The sequence below is a fragment of the Narcine bancroftii genome, chromosome 2 (genome assembly GCF_036971445.1).
Source record: "Narcine bancroftii isolate sNarBan1 chromosome 2, sNarBan1.hap1, whole genome shotgun sequence".
In the NCBI taxonomy this organism is placed as follows: domain Eukaryota; kingdom Metazoa; phylum Chordata; class Chondrichthyes; order Torpediniformes; family Narcinidae; genus Narcine; species Narcine bancroftii.
The window spans coordinates 219,678,807-219,696,068 of record NC_091470.1 but is presented as its reverse complement, the minus strand read 5'-3'; the positions used below and the strand labels follow the sequence as shown (position 1 = coordinate 219,696,068).

Here is a 17,262-nt window from a genome sequence, read left to right as displayed (position 1 = left end):
ATGGAGTATAAAAATGAGGAAGTTTTGTTGCAGTTACATTAAAAAAAATTAATGAGACTGCAATTGGGAGAATTGTGAAATTCTGGTCACTGTATTAAGAGAAGACAAACTTGGATCATTTCTCTGCAATGGAGGCTGAGGGCTGACCTAATGGAAGTTTATAAAATTATGAAAGCCACTGAAAGGGGAGACAATTTGAATTTTTATCCGAGGGCATACATCACAACAGGATGTGGGATGCTTATGTGGGGGGGGGGGGGGGGGGGAAAGAAAGTCACCTTCATGGTCAGACAGGAAAAGAGGTCGAAGGTCACTGACCCCCATGTCTTCTGCCCACAGCCAATACCACGTTACAATGGTCACCTGGAATCACATGAATCAGCACCTGGGTCAGACCCCAGATGCCAGGTGTAAAACCTGACCGTGTGCTCCAGCCACTCTCTCTCTCCTTTATCCTCTTGTCGAGATAGCTGCTCCAGACTGGGGATCACAAACAGGGCTGGAGAACTAATTGTGAGGTGTGTAGATGGGAGGGGCTCACTTTTGCATGCACCTCAAAGGAAACTATCTAATATACAAATGTGAAAATACAAAAAAACATTGGTATATCAAACTTTTCTTTTTTCTTTCTTTGGCTTGGCTTCACGGACGAAGATTTATGGAGGGGGTAAATGTCCACGTCAGCTGCAGGCTCGTTTGTGGCTGAGAAGTCCGATGCGGGACAGGCAGACACGGTTGCAGGGGAAAATTGGTTGGTTGGGGTTGGGTGTTGGGTTTTTCCTCCTTTGTCTTTTGTCAGTGAGGTGGACTCTGCGGTCTTCTTCAAAGGAGGTTGCTGCCCGCCGAACTGTGAGGTGCCAAGATGCACGGTTTGAGGCGATATCAGCCCACTGGCGGTGGTCAATGTGGCAGGCGCCAAGAGATTTCTTTAGGCAGTCCTTGTACCTCTTCTTTGGTTAACCTCTGTCACGGTGGCCAGTGGAGAGCTCGCCAAACTACAATCACAGCATCCACAGACTTTCTTGTTAAACTCAAAGGAAACCACCGTAGGTTGCCTGCAGAATTTGGAAATACTGTAGCCTCGTTAAGCTGAGTGGCGTGCCTGCTTTTCAGAGGACGGGTGGCAGGTATTGTTTGCTTTAACCCTCTGGATGTGGTTGTTGTAGTTAACTTGTGTGACAGCAAAAATTAGATTTTGCATGAGAGTGTGCATCTTTGTTCCTCACCCTAAATAAAGTTCATGGTTTTATCTACCACATGTCCAGGGCTATCACTCTTTGAACCCATTGAACTTGGGGAGGGAGAATAAGAAGAGACAGCCTAAAGGAAATGAAAGAGGCATTTTTTTTAAAAAAAGCACACACAGTGATCAGTGCTTGGAATGTTCTACCAAAAGTAGAGATGGAAGAAAATACAGCAGAAGCATTGGAGACTTTAAGATGACACTTGAAGAGGAATATGTATTATGTGCAAGCTGGAGAATTTCAGTTCAATTTGGAATCATGGTTAGCACAGACGTGTCAGCTGAAGGTGCTTGTTCTTGTTTTGTTCTATGTTTTAATGTTTTTCTTTGTAACTTCCAGATTGCAAATATATATTCAATTAACTGGGCTTCCGATCTTATGATAAATGAAGTCAAGTGACTGGGGGGGAGTTGCGGGTACACCACAGAGCCCTTCCTGGACAGAGGATGGGCAGTACATTTCCAGAATATACTTCCCTAAAATCAGTAGAAAGTTGAGTGATCGCATTGAAAGCCAGTTTTGGTGTTCTGAAAAGGTATGAAGAAAACTGCCTGCTGCATGTCATGCAAAACAAAACAAAATATTCAAAGTGAAGGGAAAGGTCTTAAGAGAATTAGAAAAATCATTTGCTGCTGGTGAACTTGCAAACCTTCAAATCCACAAGGCCTTCAAGCACAGATATTGACATACAAAGTTCACGCAGCAAATTCCTACAATAAAATTAAAATACTCCTTGGAAAAACCAGTGAGATCATTCCAGCAGCTGCTCTCCATTTCCATGCATCCAAATGTTCAGCTGAAACTGACAACAGAGATGACAATGCAGTTTCAAATTTTAACTAAACATGACATTAACAAGCATGAATGCAAAATAGCATTATTAGCCAGGCAATAAGACACAAAGATAGTTACAAATATCCAGGTTTCTTGTACAATAAGAGTTCGACAGCATAAAAACAGGCCCTTTGGCCCAGCCCAAACATGCAAACAAAGTTCATCCCATTTCCCTGTGTTCAGCCCATATTCCTCAAAATATTTCCTATCCACTCTAATATCGAAGTGTCTTCTGAATGTGACCGTTTCTACTACTTCCTCTGGCAGTTAGTTCCATACATCTACCACCCTCGGTGTGGAATAGGTGCTCATCAGATCCCTTTGATATCTTTCCCCTCTCACCTGAAATCTATGACCTTAATTTTTGATTTGTCTCCCCTAGGGAAAGAAAACAATAACTATTTAACTGTGCCCCTCATCACTTTATAATTCAAGCCTACACTCTTTCCATCTCAATTATATATTTCTTACATCGGAGTGACCACAATTGCAAAGAACAATCCAAGTGCAGAATAATTAATATCTTGTACAGTTGTAACATGATGTACATAGTTCTGTACTCAATGTGTTGACCGATGAAGCCAAGTGTGTCTAAAACATTTTTCACCACCCTGTTGAACTGTGCTGCCACTTTCATGTTCTACTACATTCCCCAGGCTTCTGTCCTTCACTGTGTATATTCTACCCTGATTTATCCTCTCAAAGCGCAACACTTTGCAGTTGTCCAACTGAAATTCCATCTCCCATTCCTTGACCCACTTTTCCAGTTCATCTAGATCTTGGTGTAATCATTGATAACCTTAATTGTCCACCACAGCACAAATGTTAGTGTTATCAGCAAACATACTAACCCTGCAAACAACCTTGTGATCCAAGTGACTAAAACAGATGACAAACAACAATAGACCTAGCACCAATCCCTGTGGCACACCACTGGTTCATGGCCTCCATTCAGAGTAATAACCCTCCACGACCACCCTCTGTCTCCCATGATCAAACCAATTATGATTCCAGAAGGCCAAATCACTCTGGATTCCATGCAATCTGACCATCCAGACCACCCCATCATATGAGACATTTTCAAAGAGCATATAGACAATGTCTACTGCCCTGCCCTCATCAAATTTCTGGGTCACATCTTACAGAGACTCATTCAAGTTTGTGAGAGACTATTTCCCACACACAAAAGTCATGTTGTCAGTCAGAATCCCTCCAGTAACTTCTCTAAAAATGACATTAAGTTCCGCCAGGGTTTTCTAGCTTTCCAAAGAATTTACCTCCCTTTACGTTTTTTAAGATCTCCAACATCACCTCTCTTTACGAGATCACTGTTTATTTTCCCAAGTTCCATCGTTTGCATGTCTTTCTCCATGGTAAATACAAGTGAGAAATCCTCTTTAAGGACCTCCGCCATCTCCCGTGGCTTCACACAAAGATCTTGAAGGGGCCCTCTTCTTTCCCTGGTTACTCTTTTGGCTTTCATACGCTTGTCGCTCCTCTTGGGATTCTCCTTATCGTTATGCCCCTTCTAAAGGTTTCCAATGTTATTTAAAATAAAGTTGAAGAAAATATTAAAATATTAATTTGTGCTTGTTTAAATTAACATGCATAAGCATGCAGTTTCAAAATGATAGCCTCATCATAATTTCACTTCAAAGACAAAATTAGAGGTCAATGCTTCAGAGAACATAGAACAAGCTTAAATATGTATGACATTATAAATCGTTTAGTCACAAGACATAAATCACTACACTGCGCAGAGACCAGTCACTTAAAAAAAAAAGAGCTCCAAACCACACATTGCAGATGCGCTCCCTTACACTAAAAGGATCTGGGACAGTAGTATCACCAAAGTCGGAGATCACACTTCCCCTGCGGCTTGAACGGCTAAAATAGGCAGCTGTTGATCCACTGTGATCAGAAAAATCAGATGACTGCAGAGAAAAGGAAAAGTTAAGAGGAATGAATTACAGAGGACATGAAAGTTATCAAGGAGTACATATTTTATGGATTTATGGCAATGCCATGTTTGAGAACCTTAGAGCACTACAGTCCAGAAACAGGTCCATTGAGCCATCATGCAGAATTTTTCTGCCTAGTCCCATTGACCTGCACCCAGATCTTAGCCCTCTAAACCCCTCCCATCTATACATCTATCCAAGTTTCTCTTAAATGTTGAAATCGAACCTATATCCACCACTTCCACTGACAGCTCCCTCACAGTCTCAACACCCTCTGAACAAAGAAGCATATTTGGAGACAGCCATTTTCAAACTGTCTCCCCCTAAACTCACACTCCAGCAATCTCTATGCCACAAGTGCTCTGTAGGCATTTTTACAGAGCTACAGAATATTTCAGGAAAATTTCTGCTCCGCTGGCAGTGTAAAAATGTCAGGACGGAATTTTTTATGCAAATTCCATTTTGTAATTTTTCAACTCGTACCCCTACATATTTTTACAGAGCGGCTGCAGTGTAAATTGACTGCAACCACTCTGTAAGAAACAGGCCTATTGAATATGACATTGCCCCTCCAACAATCTCCGCAACACAGGAAAGCTGTATAAAAGTCCCCTAAATGTGCTCCTGTGTAAACGACCACATCGGGACACACCAGAGGCAAGTGTGCTAATTTTTTTCAGAATAATTCCAAGGTTTCTGTGCAAAAATGCCCTATGAATAGTAAGGAATTGCTTAAGGTGATATGTGAGTGGAAAGAAAAAGGTTGAAAACCACTGTTACAATCGTATCTCATTGACTCGTTATGTGCACAGTTTCACAACTCCAAGGAAATGGGCCAATGACAATTTTTCTCAAGCCAAATAGTTCAGTAACAATTGGGTCGAGAGCAGTGATTTTCCCCCTTCCCTTCCCACTCACACACCACATGAAACAATCTCTTACTAATCACAGAGCACTGGGATTGCTGAAAGTGGAATGCAAGTTTAGGGGGACAATTTGAAAACCAATGGGATTACCAGAATAATGTAAAGGATATTCAACCTGTGGGACAACAACTTGGGGTGTGTCCTTGAACTCAAAGCATCTTTGCCATACTTGACCGCTTTCTGCTAGATACACCAATTGTTAAGTGATTAAAGAAAATTTATTTTTTCCCCCCACAATAACATTCAAGCATTTTTTTTGGCAATGCCTTGCTTCACATCCTGTCAGTTGGCAAGTCAATGTTAATAGTGAAAACAATTTTAACGGGTGCACCCAGCAACAAACAGAACCTGTGCATCACACTGGTGAAGAATTTCATTGCTCTGCCTCTGATGCACTTGAGTGCCAAGAAGCCTTCTGCTCATTTCAGGTGTACACTTTGGCAACTATGGAGTACTCCATGAAATGCCACACAACATATGGTAGTGTACACTCAGTAATTTGCCAGCACACATATTGCAGGCCATATTGTTCCCTTCAGTGCCCATTTTTCACATGCAAAAATATTCTTAACCAACTGACTTTTATATCATGGTAGATTCTCTCAGATAATTACAAAAAAATGCCAAAACAGATCTTCTGATTACCTGTCAATGAACGCCTCTTAAATGTGAGAACATTCAGAATATTTCACTGGCTGTTAAGATAGCTTTTGTCAGGGGTCATAAAAGGTGCTAGTGAAATGCAAATTTTAGTCTTAAAAGGTGTGAGATGTTCATTACAGATCCCAAAAGAAATTGCATTGCTGTAGGCTTGACAAGCCTCACAATTGCAGCTTATTTTGCACTTCAACAAACAACATGAACTGTTTAAAGATCAGCAACAATAACTTTCTCCCTCACATTTTAGTAAAAGAATATTCATGATCTATTGTTACTAATCTTATTCTAGTTCCCTCAGCCTGGGTGGTTAAAACACACCATGACCCTGCACAACAGAATTTTGTGTCAATTCTCAGTTTGTCTCTAGATTGCTGGAGACTGGTTCATGGGAACCAGGTATTGGAACAGGGATTTGAGAAGGGCTCCCAAGGGGCCTCGGGCACTGAAGGCTTCCTGATCGTATCAAAGGTTTGGACCTGGAACTCAGGCTGCCTATGGTTTTAACAGGAGTCCATGCAACAGCAAATGCTCCGTGAGTGCTGGAGGCGAATCCAAGGACACTCGGTCCCTCTGAAGGGACTGTCCTTTGCTTCTCTTTCTCTTATTGTTAGGGGGTGCCAGGCAATGGTCATGGCAACTCTTTGTTTGCCTTGGAGCAGACAAAAGTTGAAGTACATCATATGTATTACATTTTTATGCATTATTACATGACAATAAAAGGAACATTGAACCTCGATCAGGCTCAGTTTCAGTTTATTTGAATTGTAATTCCATGAAGGAACAGTCAACTGGCTTACTCAATTAAGGAGTTAATCCACTGGTACATAAAATGTTAAATTAATTTGAGATAATTATCATATTTAAATTGTGACTATTTAGTGAACGATTTTAAAAACATTGCAGTTTTATCGGCATTTGGTCACTTCAGGTGTGTTCATTTGGCATTACAATAGTCAATAAGACAGATGCCTAAATCTATTGCCCAAAATTTATAAACTTTAATGGAGTTACACAAACTTGCATCACAAATTTACAGTTGTTTTTCAATTTTTAAATTTGTAGTTTGTTTTACTGAAAACTGCACTGTTTCCCAACCATTTAACTTTATTACAATGGGCACCTTTTTCTTGTTTTTGACTTCATTAAGATTAGATCATCAGCTAAAATACCATGCTTTATTTAAGAATATGAGTGAATTGCTCTATTCTGGGAATATATATGATCCATTTCTTTTGCTTTTTACTCAGAGACTTGCTTATTTTTTGGTTGTGATAAATTGTTTTATGCAAAATTTAAACTGACTAATCTCTTTAAATAAGCTGCAAAGCAATGGCAATATTTTCTCCCCTTTCCTCATTTTTATCATGTAGAGCTTTGCAACAATGGGATTAAAATGGATTACAATTTTAAAAATAACATCTATCACTACTTTAGTTGAAGCAACAACTCCTATCAGCTATGTTATTTAGGAAAGCCAAACATAACTGCATGTTACCGAAGGTTCAAACTATATAATGCACTTCCACATGCAGGGAAAGAGCTCACCAGACTGTCACAACGCTCCCGGCTGAAACTATCTTGGGATGTGGTGCTCAATGTTTCATCATCTGAATTCTAGAAACAGTTCAGGTAAATAAAATCTGAAACAAGTCTCAATGACTGTTGTCAGTTTATTATACAGCAAGACATTAGATCTTAATAGGTTTCTTTTAAAAATGTAGAGTGCTTCATATGATGCAAATGAAGTACAAGACATGTAAAAATACTCCTGGGTTCCAAATGATAAGTTAAAATTTCAGATATTATAACTTTAATGCAAATTTCTGACTTATGGGAGAACTCATCTTATCAACAATATAATAAATGTTTCAATAAATAATTATAAAAGTTTAAAATACAGTTCCTGAAGTCATTCAATTACAATGGAAAGCAGTGCTGTTTCCAGTGATTGAAATACGTTGAATATCTAACCACAAGTTTATGTGAATAAAAAAAAACATTTGCAGAGAAAAGTACAGAGATCAAGTCCTGGAATGGAAAGACGTGGATTAAATTGACTTATCTAGCTACAGTACAAGCTCAATATTCAAAATTGTTACAAGCAGAGGGGATCAGGGAAATGAGCTGTACCATACAAAGGAAGAAAGTAATGGGAAATATCACAGAAAAAAGCTCAGCAGGTCAAATTGGGGACAGGAAAAGGAATGGTCAATGTTTAGGTTTGAGGTCGTCCATCAAGACTGAGAGGAAAGTAAGTAGAAAGATTTTGAAGGGACTCGAGAGAGGGTGGAAATGTGCAGAATGAACAACCAGAGGAAGTGGTGGAGAGGGATGCTATTGTAATGTTTAAAAGGATGCTCTAGGATAAGGTCCATAGGCATATAACACAAACACGAGCACAAGGGATTAGATTAGATAGAGATCTTTGATGGTATGGACAAGTTTGGTAAAAGAGCCTGCTTTCATGCTGTAAAGCTCTGGCCAAGTTCTTTGAGAACCTGTGTAACAATTTGGAATTTTGGAAGACTCTCAAAGAGATCCCATACAGACTGCTGAATTGGAAATTAGACTCTGGACTCCAAAAGGTATTAAGTGGTGTCAGAATGGAGTGTGAAAGTGAACACTGTGGTGGATCAGCCATGATCCCGTTGGCCCTTTGGCCCACAAAGCTGACTCAAGGGGCCATATGGGCTCTTCCTGCCTCTTCAACTTTCTGTACATTCTCAATCTGACAGCTCGCCACAGTATGATTTTATATTTATAGTGGAGAAGATTTCTGTTGAAGTGACATATTCTTTTTTGTTATTGCTTTAAACAACAACTTAATGCATCACTTGGAAACTATGCCACACACTCAGACACAGTTCTTACCCATGGGCTGCTGTGCATTGAGCTTGATTGGGAAGGAAGACTGCCTCCAGCTGGCTGTAGGAAAAAGCCAGGATTTTTTTAAAAACTACCACTATCTCGGGACTTATTTCTTTTGAAAAGTGTCACAAGCACAAGAAGGAAACTTACAGTTCTTGAACTATAACGCCAATCATGACTCTGAAGTCCCTCCTCACGGAATGAAGCCTACAGATATAAATTGTGAGCAAATATTTAGCTGTTGGAGAAATGTGCCTCAACTTGAAAGGCTTCCAAACTGATAGAATTACAGCAACTAATTCTGTCTGCACACAAGTAAACCTATCGCAAGCTTTAAATGAGTCAAATGTCTCACCAAGCATTCCAGAATTTTAGGCTTTAAAACTGACCATTTCCTGATAAAGTATGACAAATAGCAAAGAGCATTGTTTATATAGTTCTGTATTGTTTAATTCAAGTAATATTTATTTTTTGTGGGTTAAGTGGGGGAAACACAAATCAAAATTTTACTCTTGCACCATTCAAGTCAGCTTGAATGAGGTTAATGGAAATGGATTAAGTCCTCATTTTACAGAATTTAAGATTCTAAAAAATAAGTTAATTGCAGTTAAGTTAAACTGGCTACTTTCAGGCTCCAATAGCCATCAGGTCTGGTCAGGTGCTGGCTTGCCTCCAGCTTTGAAAGTTGCAGATTCAAATTCCCTTTCAGGAATACAAACCATGAAGACAAATAAAAAGAGAAAAAAAAACATGAACTAGAAGAAAATCCCTATTGTGTTACGAAGCACCTCAATGATCAATGACCATTTTCCAGTCATTTCTGTACCTGAAAATCCTATTCTTGGCCACAATTGGTTTCAGCTACATGCAGGACCACAGAAATCCAAAAGTATTTCAGTTACAACAATTTTTCTTTGTCATGATGATCGTAGCAGTCACCACTGAATGGAGTCTATGAATAACGACCTCTCTATCTACCTACTAAAGCATTCTTTGCTCATGCATATATTTGCAACACTTCAACAATTGCTTGGAAATGAACGACCAGAGTCACACCCATGAATGTACCATGAAGAAGGCCCACCAGGGGCTATATTTCATTTGGAGTTTGAGAAGATTTAGGATGTCACCAAAGACTATTGCAAACTTCTACACGTCTATCATGGAGAGCCTTCTGACTGGTTTTATCATTATCTGGTATGGAGCTGTCAATGTACAGGACAGGAAAAGGCTACAAAGGAGGTAAACTCAGCCAGCACCATCATTGACATTAGTCTTCACTCCATTAAGAACATCTTTAAGAGGAAGTGTCTCAAGAAAGCAGCCTCTATCATCAAGGACTCTCACCACCCAGATCACTGCTACCATCAGGAAGGAGGTACAGGAACTTGAAGATGAACACCCAATGTTACAAAAACAGCTCCTTTCATCTGCCATCAGATTTCAAAATAGACAGAGAACTACAGAAAATACCTCATGTTTTGTTCTCTTATTTAGCACTAATTCTTTATTTTTAAAGAGTACCTCTAGCAATTTTTGCACCAATAATGCACAATATGACTGCCGCAAAAACAACAATTTTCATGACACGTTCATGACAATAAATGTGATTCTGATGATGAATGCATCATAGCCCTTGGTTAGTTCATGCCGGCAGGAAGCTTTTAAAGTTATTTTGGAAGAGATCAACTGACTGACATGCTGAGCAGTATTTTTAATGCTCTAACGAGAATGATTAATATCACCGCAAACTATGCCAAATGCTTTCTCAGCAACTAAAAGATCATTATAAAACTTCACCTTCCACTCCATTTACTTATTAAAGTGCACATTATTGTTGATCTACAATATTAAAACTTGCAAAAAATCTAAAGGCTGTTTTATGAATAAATAATCATAACACATCACCATGTAGAAGATTCAAAAATGTATTTTTGTTACTAACACATGTTGGTCATCATAAAAGTCTTCATTGTTATTTGCAGATACTAAAAATTCTAATTCAGAAACTCAGTTGTTATATAAAGCAATCAACATTTCATCTGCAGCATATACATTAAAAAAATACCAACCAAACTTTGACTTCGAATTAGACCAGTGTTAGAAGATGCCTAAACAAGGAAAGATGTATTTATATGTGTAATATTATTATTGATTTCACTACAATAATCAGATCAATTAATTCTACTAACCCTGTAACTCTTGGTTGTTGTAATTGGAGCACTATAGAGAGAGAAAGGCTAAATCGGAAAAAGATGGTGAATCAAAATTAACATACAGGTTTGCCTTTATATAAGACTTTATATAAAGAATGTTTTTTTTATTTTGAAGAGCTGCAGGATGCAAGGTACTGAAGAGGCTTTATCAGGTTGTTGCCTGAATTAGAGCGTACTAGCCATAAGGAGAGCCGAGAGAAATTTAACAGGAATGTGCAAAGGAAATTGGGAAATGTTTGGGGTTGCAGTCAGCTCTCAGCCCCTTTAAACAGTATCTGCAGACTTTGTTTGACGGGATCCTGGCTATCATTGGAAAATAAATGAACATGCAACCAAAGATTTTAATTTAAAAATTGTCATTGGCCAATAACTGGAAGCTAACCATTGCACAGCTTCCAATTCCTGGTACATTAACTATCAGAAATAGTCATGAGCTCATCTCTTGCAATTTGAAACTGCAATCTAAATTGTTTACAAAGCCATCTACAGTGACCGCTAGTATCTCAAATGTGATGCAATTGCAAGACAGGAGAATGCACAACAGTTAGTGCTACTGCCTTACAGCTTCAGAATCTTGATCTTACTTGCTGTCTGTCAGTGGTGCATAGCTTGAATATTCAACATGACCAAGCGAGATGCCCAGGATGCTCCAGTTTTCTCGGCATGGAAAGACATGAGCTAATTGGTCAGGCAATTGTCTATTGTACAATACTCTTCCTGCAGATGGGTGGCAGAGAATCAAGCAGAGGAAAAGAATTGTTGGAGATAAGAGGAATGATGGGATTAGTCCAGATGTGTGCTTGATGGTTGGTGTGGTCGAAGGGCCCATTTCTCTGCTGTGTGACACCATGACAGCAAACAGGAGAATGTAATTTTAGCCCAAAACGACTTAAACAAAAACCATTTGCAACTGAAAAATACCATTTATAATGATAATATTTTAAATTTGTTTTCAAGGTTGCCTAAAAGCTTTCCAATTCTATCTACATTATTTGTACAGATATATCATGTATTTTTCAAAAAATATTTTCAAGTGTGCAGAAATGAATAAAGCTTCAACCTGCCTAATGGTCTTAAAGTGAAAAACAATGTTTCATTCAATTTGTAAAAGAGAGGTACTTCAAACCGAAAAGAGCCACTACACTAGTTGTCAAAGCAAAGTCTCCCGAAAACATGATATTTTAAAGAAGTAATTAAAGAAATTAAAAGAAAAATGGAAGGACAGACCCGAGAATAAGAGGAAGAGAAGGATTTAAAACTATTAAAGTCGTTGTACTTCTTTTTGCCATGATATATTCCGCTCTGTGAAAAATAATCAGAGAGAAAACAAATCATGAGAGAAATCAAATGGGGAAAAAAAAGAGCATTCGCAAGAAAAATGATTTGACGGGTTTATAGTAAAATTAAAAGGGTTAGTTAACTAACCAATAAATCATTACTGGAAGTTGAGAGTGTCTTCCTGGTTGCCTGGGCATCATTGTAAATCGAATTCTAGCAATGAAATACAAAGTGGAGCAAAATTATAAAAATGACTCACTCAAATTTCACTTCACTCAACCCTGAATGTTCTTAGTCATGGCATTTGCAAAAATGACAGAACTGAATTCCTGCCTCAAAATGATCACCATAACAATTTAAAATCAACAATAATTGGGTTTCTCACAGAGATTTATGATAGTAGTATTTCCTTATTAATTATGCACAGTTTATTTGTGTCATCATTAAAGTCAATTGATAGTTAAGTTACATAAGGTGCAAAAGTTTACTTAAAAAAAGACACCAATTATTTGGCACTTTCAATCGAAAATACCACTTTCAGCTGAAGATTCCTACAAATACAGTAGATGCCATCTCATTACTGTCACGTCGACACCTGTGTTACATCCAAGTTGTATAATGTCTAGGAAGATTATATACATCTTCAAAATTGTGCCAGATTAATTCTTGGCTGCAGCAGGGATTTCATCATTTAGAAGTAGATTTAGAGCAATGCAAATGTACTTCAACTAATTTCCTGGACTTCTTTTTCAATCTTCTAAGAGGATCTCTGAGAAAATGTTTTGTCTATCTTAATGGTCCTGTTTTTTTTTTGTTGCTTCACAACCTGCTGCTCTTTCAGCACATGGAGATGTTGGTGAGGGAATGCTGCTGGGAGTATCTGCTGAAGGACACGCTGAGGCTTGGCGCAGCCAATGCAATTTGTTCTTTTAAAATATACCAGTATATTCAGCACATTCCAAAATTGACACAAAATTTCTCATTTCCCGAGATCATCTTGTCTATACTGATTTCTGGAGAAGCAATCCTCTCACTTCTATCCCCCTGTAGTTTCACCAAATCCCTAAAAATTATATTCCCTTCAAAAGTTACAGATGGAGTTGTTCTAGTGAACCGGTGCGGACTCGAAAGGCCGACATGGCATGTTTCCGCTCCGTAAATGATTATATGGTTATGATTTGAAAAGTATACAGCATGCAGAGGATCAGAATTATTCAAATTGAAAGGGAATTTGCTGGGCTATCTTTGCACTAAATCAGCCATTTTCAATGGGGGCCCTATCCACACCCCCGTCCCCTCACCCCAGGGGCAACTTCCCATTTAAGTAAAAGCCTTTTTTCTTTTCACCTCATGTAAGATAAATATTTATTATTTAGTTGTTAGGAGGGAAGTATGGAAGAAACCAAAACTTCACTGCTTCACAGGGAAGGGGGCGCATAAACTTTGAGCAGAGTCCTTGCGGGGTCCAGAGACAAAAAGGGTTGAGGATGTTTGTTTGCTCCTTTAAACTTGATAGACACCCCTCACACTTTGGTCTGAGGCTTTGCCCGGCAACTTAACTTTCAGTTTCTTGATCTGCTTCTAACTTACCAAAGACTGGGTCAGAACATATGACTTTAAATTATTAAAGCTTTGCGAATATTTTACCAAAATTGTTCAATAATTACAATGAAATAAAGGACATTTCAATTCATACACACTTAAATATATGTTTACACCTTCAGCATTTTGCTGTAGTCTTGTGGTTCTGATCTGGTGCTTTTTGTAGTTGATAGGAGGACTTCATGCACATCTCATGTTAACTACATACATAATTAACCCAGTAGTTTTCTGGAGCTTTCATAAATGCACATACAGAGGCTGCACACACTCTTGTAGAACAAAACACAGTCGTAAAGTTTAACTTTGCAGGGCAAATTTGACTCGGATCATTTGAAGGATCTTTCTTTTATAGACAAGAATAAGCAACATTAGTTTACATACAGAATGGGACGTTTTCCTGAGTAGAGCCGATTTGTTCTTTTCATGAGGCGATGACTACAAATGCACAGAAAGGAAAATAAGATACAAGAATAATAAATAACTTTCAGAAAATTGACAGGCTAAAACACGACAAAACAAAATCAAAAGATAGGTTTTACAATTTATTAGCAAGATGCATAACAGACCAGAGAAGCTTGAGAGTTTTGTTAAGAGAAATGGGGTGGAATTTCATGATAGCTGCCCTGCAGTAAAGGAGATATTGTCTAGAAATGTTGTTAAAGGAACTGATTGATGCCAACAGGTGCAGGTATTAAACCAGGTGTTCAACCATTTGTAGGTGGTACAGTTAGCGTGATCGGATTTTGGTGTTGTCTGTAAGGAGTTTTTATGTTCTCCCCGTGACCTGTGTGGGTTTTCCCTGGTGTGCTCCAGTTTCCTCCCACCCTCCAAAATGTATGGGATTGAAAATTAATTGGGTGTGATTGTGCGGCAGAGGACTGAATGGCTGGAATCGACTTCTACTGTGATGTAAATTTTTTAAAATTAAATTAAAAATTATATTAAATCATCCCCATTGCCACTTAATAGAAGAGTGATAGCGGGGCAAAGAAAAGAACTTGATGGAATAATTCAGAAGATTGAGCAGCATCAGTGGGAGAATGTTTTGGGTCTGAACCCTTCATCAAGGTCGAGTGCAGAGGGGAGATAGCCAGGAAAATGAGGGTAGGGTGGGAGGAATTGTACAGGGAGCTAGTAGGGGATTGGTGAACTCAGAAAGGGTGAAGGATGACAGACAGATAGGAGGTGGAGGCAGTAGATTGGCAGGTGTCAGAGAGGCAAGAGAAAATGGGAGTCATGTGGAGAAAGATGAATTATATAGGGTGTGGTCAGAGATGGCTAGAGGAAGTGATGTTGGAGACCAAGGCTTCTGGGGTTGAATAAGGGCAGAAGGTGATCATGGAAGTTATTAGGAGAGAGGCAAAGAAAAAACTGGACTGGATGGAGTCAAAATAGGGAGAGGGAAATCCGTCAGCGAAATGTGGGTGGAGGATGGAACCAGAAACAAGAGAGGTATGTGGAAAAGGGGACAAAAATGGAGGTGGGGTAAAAACCCTCATTACTCATAATATGTTGATCTATACCTGGGAGCGATCTACCATGATTATATTTAACATTAGTTTGGCCAGAGAAAATAGAAAGTAGTATTTAAGGGAATTTCTTAATTGGATATCTCTATAAATGATTGAACAAAAATGTTGATGGGGTGATTAGAAAGTTTGCAGGCAACACGCAATTGGTAGAGTTGAGTATAGTGAAAAAGGCTGTCAAAGGATGGAGCAGGATATAGATCAGTTGGAGATAAAGGTGGAAAATGACTGAGTGAGTATAATAAGGACGTGTGAATTGTTTCACTTTGGAAGTTCAAACACAAGAGAAAAATACACAGTAAATGGTAGGAACCTTAGGAGAGAACTCTTGACAATGCAGATCCATAGCTCCCTGGAAAAGGCAACACAAGAACACAGGGTAGTAAAGAAGATAGAGCGATGAAGCGAACTTCATCTGTCACAGCACTGAATATAAAAATCAGGAAATAGGTTGCAGCTGGATAAAACTTTGGTATGGTCACATTTGGAGCCCTGTGTGCTGTCTTGGTTAGTATAATACAGCAAGGATGTGAAGCTTTGGAGAGGGTACAGTAAAGGTTAACTAGGATTTTGTTTGGATACGAGAGTATTAGCCACAAAGAGAAGTTGGAGAAACTTGAATTGCTTTCTCTCAAATATCAGAGGCTGAGGGGAGACCTGAAAAAAGTTTTTACATTTATGAAAGGCATTATGTATTACAGAACCTGTGTCTGCACTGATCTCTGTTCCACAGAGGGCAGATCAAAAATTAGACAGCTGAGGTTTAAGGTGAGGAGTCAGAGGGTGAGAGGAACACTTTTTCAACCATTTGGTGGTTATGTTCTGGAGTGCTCTACCTGAGATGGTGATGGAGGAAGATACTTTCACCACATTTAAGATGAACTCTTGAACTGAAAGGGCACAAGAAGAATAGAGAGGAAGGGCTGTTAAATGGGATTAGTGGAGATGGGTATAATAGCATGAACTGTGGGCTGAAGAGCTTGTTTGTACACTATATGACAATGGCAAGTTGAGTTTAAAGGTTCCATTTTCATATTCCTCCCACAGTATCATATTCATGCCTAGTAATTTATCCACTTTCAATATTATTAGCCTGCCCAGAACCTCCTCTTTATCTATTTTATTTCTTGCATTATCCCAGGAACTTTATTTGCCCTAACTTTGGTGAACTCTATCTTCTATTTGATTTATGAGATTTGGAGTCCATTTGCAGAGTGACGAATGAGTATCCCTATTGTTGATCAGAGAGATAAATTCACTTTGAATGCCAATTTCATCGTACAACCTTCTTTTGTAAGCCAAATGAGCATCACTCCTGCAACATATCAATTTTGTGGTAATACCAAGATCGGTCCTTAATGAATTCGGTGAAGGCTTATAATGCTCCCGCTGATGGATGCAAATCAGCCATGTATCAAGTTCCTCATGAAGCAAATATCCATCATGTAAACAGTGTCACAAAGTGCAAACTTTGATTGGCAAGCAAATATCTCACCAATACTATTTTTTTTTTTGCAGTACATGTTCTCATATGGTGACAGCCAGGTAACACTACAATTGTGGGAACAGGAAGTTTATATGGCGGGCTTCTCAATGCTCATAATCAAATCCAGTTATTAAATCATCAACTATTTACGAGGATGTTGCCCTGACTTCAGGAACTAAGTTACTGGGAAAGGTTAAACAGGTTAGGGCTTTATTCTGTGGAGCGTAGAAGAATTAACGGGATATTTGATAGAGGTATTTAAAATTATGAGGGGGATAGACTGAGTAAATGTACATCGACTTCTTTTCCACTGAAGGTAGATGAGGTATAAACCAGAGGACATGGGTTAAGAGCAAAAGGGGAAAAATTTAGGGGGAACTTCTTCACACAGGGTGGAGGATGTGTGGAGTGAGCTGCCAGCTAAGGTGGTGAATGCAGGCTCAATTTTAACATTTAAGAAGAATTTGGACAGGTACATAGATGGGAGAGGTATGGAGGACAATGGGCTGGGTGCTGGTCAGTGGGACCAGGCAAAAATAAAATAACTCAGCACAGACTAGAAGGGCCAAAGGGGCCTGTTTCTGTGCTGTAATGTTCTAAGGTTCACAGTACTCTGCTGGAAGCAGTTTCCTTTGAATGCTCAATATTCAAAAACAGC

The 17,262-nt window shown here is 38.9% G+C and overlaps 1 protein-coding gene across 46 annotated transcripts in view; it reads right to left on the bottom strand.

Annotated features, from left to right (window-relative positions):
* lrrfip2 (leucine rich repeat (in FLII) interacting protein 2) overlaps window positions 1-17,262 on the bottom strand; it is a 100,659-nt gene that overhangs the window by 46,248 nt on the left and 37,149 nt on the right. For 19 of the 46 annotated variants that reach the window (XM_069920323.1, XM_069920330.1, XM_069920325.1 and 16 more), the window contains 10 exons: window positions 15,432-15,470; window positions 13,971-14,024; window positions 12,135-12,200; window positions 11,937-12,011; window positions 10,686-10,733; window positions 10,566-10,604; window positions 8,644-8,700; window positions 8,497-8,550; window positions 7,171-7,239; window positions 3,899-4,012 (listed from right to left, as the gene is read on the bottom strand). The exons of 6 other annotated variants lie outside the window; for them this stretch is intronic. In XM_069920323.1, the coding sequence (XP_069776424.1) occupies window positions 3,899-4,012; window positions 7,171-7,239; window positions 8,497-8,550; window positions 8,644-8,700; window positions 10,566-10,604; window positions 10,686-10,733; window positions 11,937-12,011; window positions 12,135-12,200; window positions 13,971-14,024; window positions 15,432-15,470 (615 nt within the window). The remainder of the gene's footprint in view (window positions 1-3,898; window positions 4,013-7,170; window positions 7,240-8,496; window positions 8,551-8,643; window positions 8,701-10,565; window positions 10,605-10,685; window positions 10,734-11,936; window positions 12,012-12,134; window positions 12,201-13,970; window positions 14,025-15,431; window positions 15,471-17,262) is intronic. 21 more of the 46 variants (XM_069920326.1, XM_069920346.1, XM_069920338.1 and 18 more) reach the window with 19 other exon arrangements.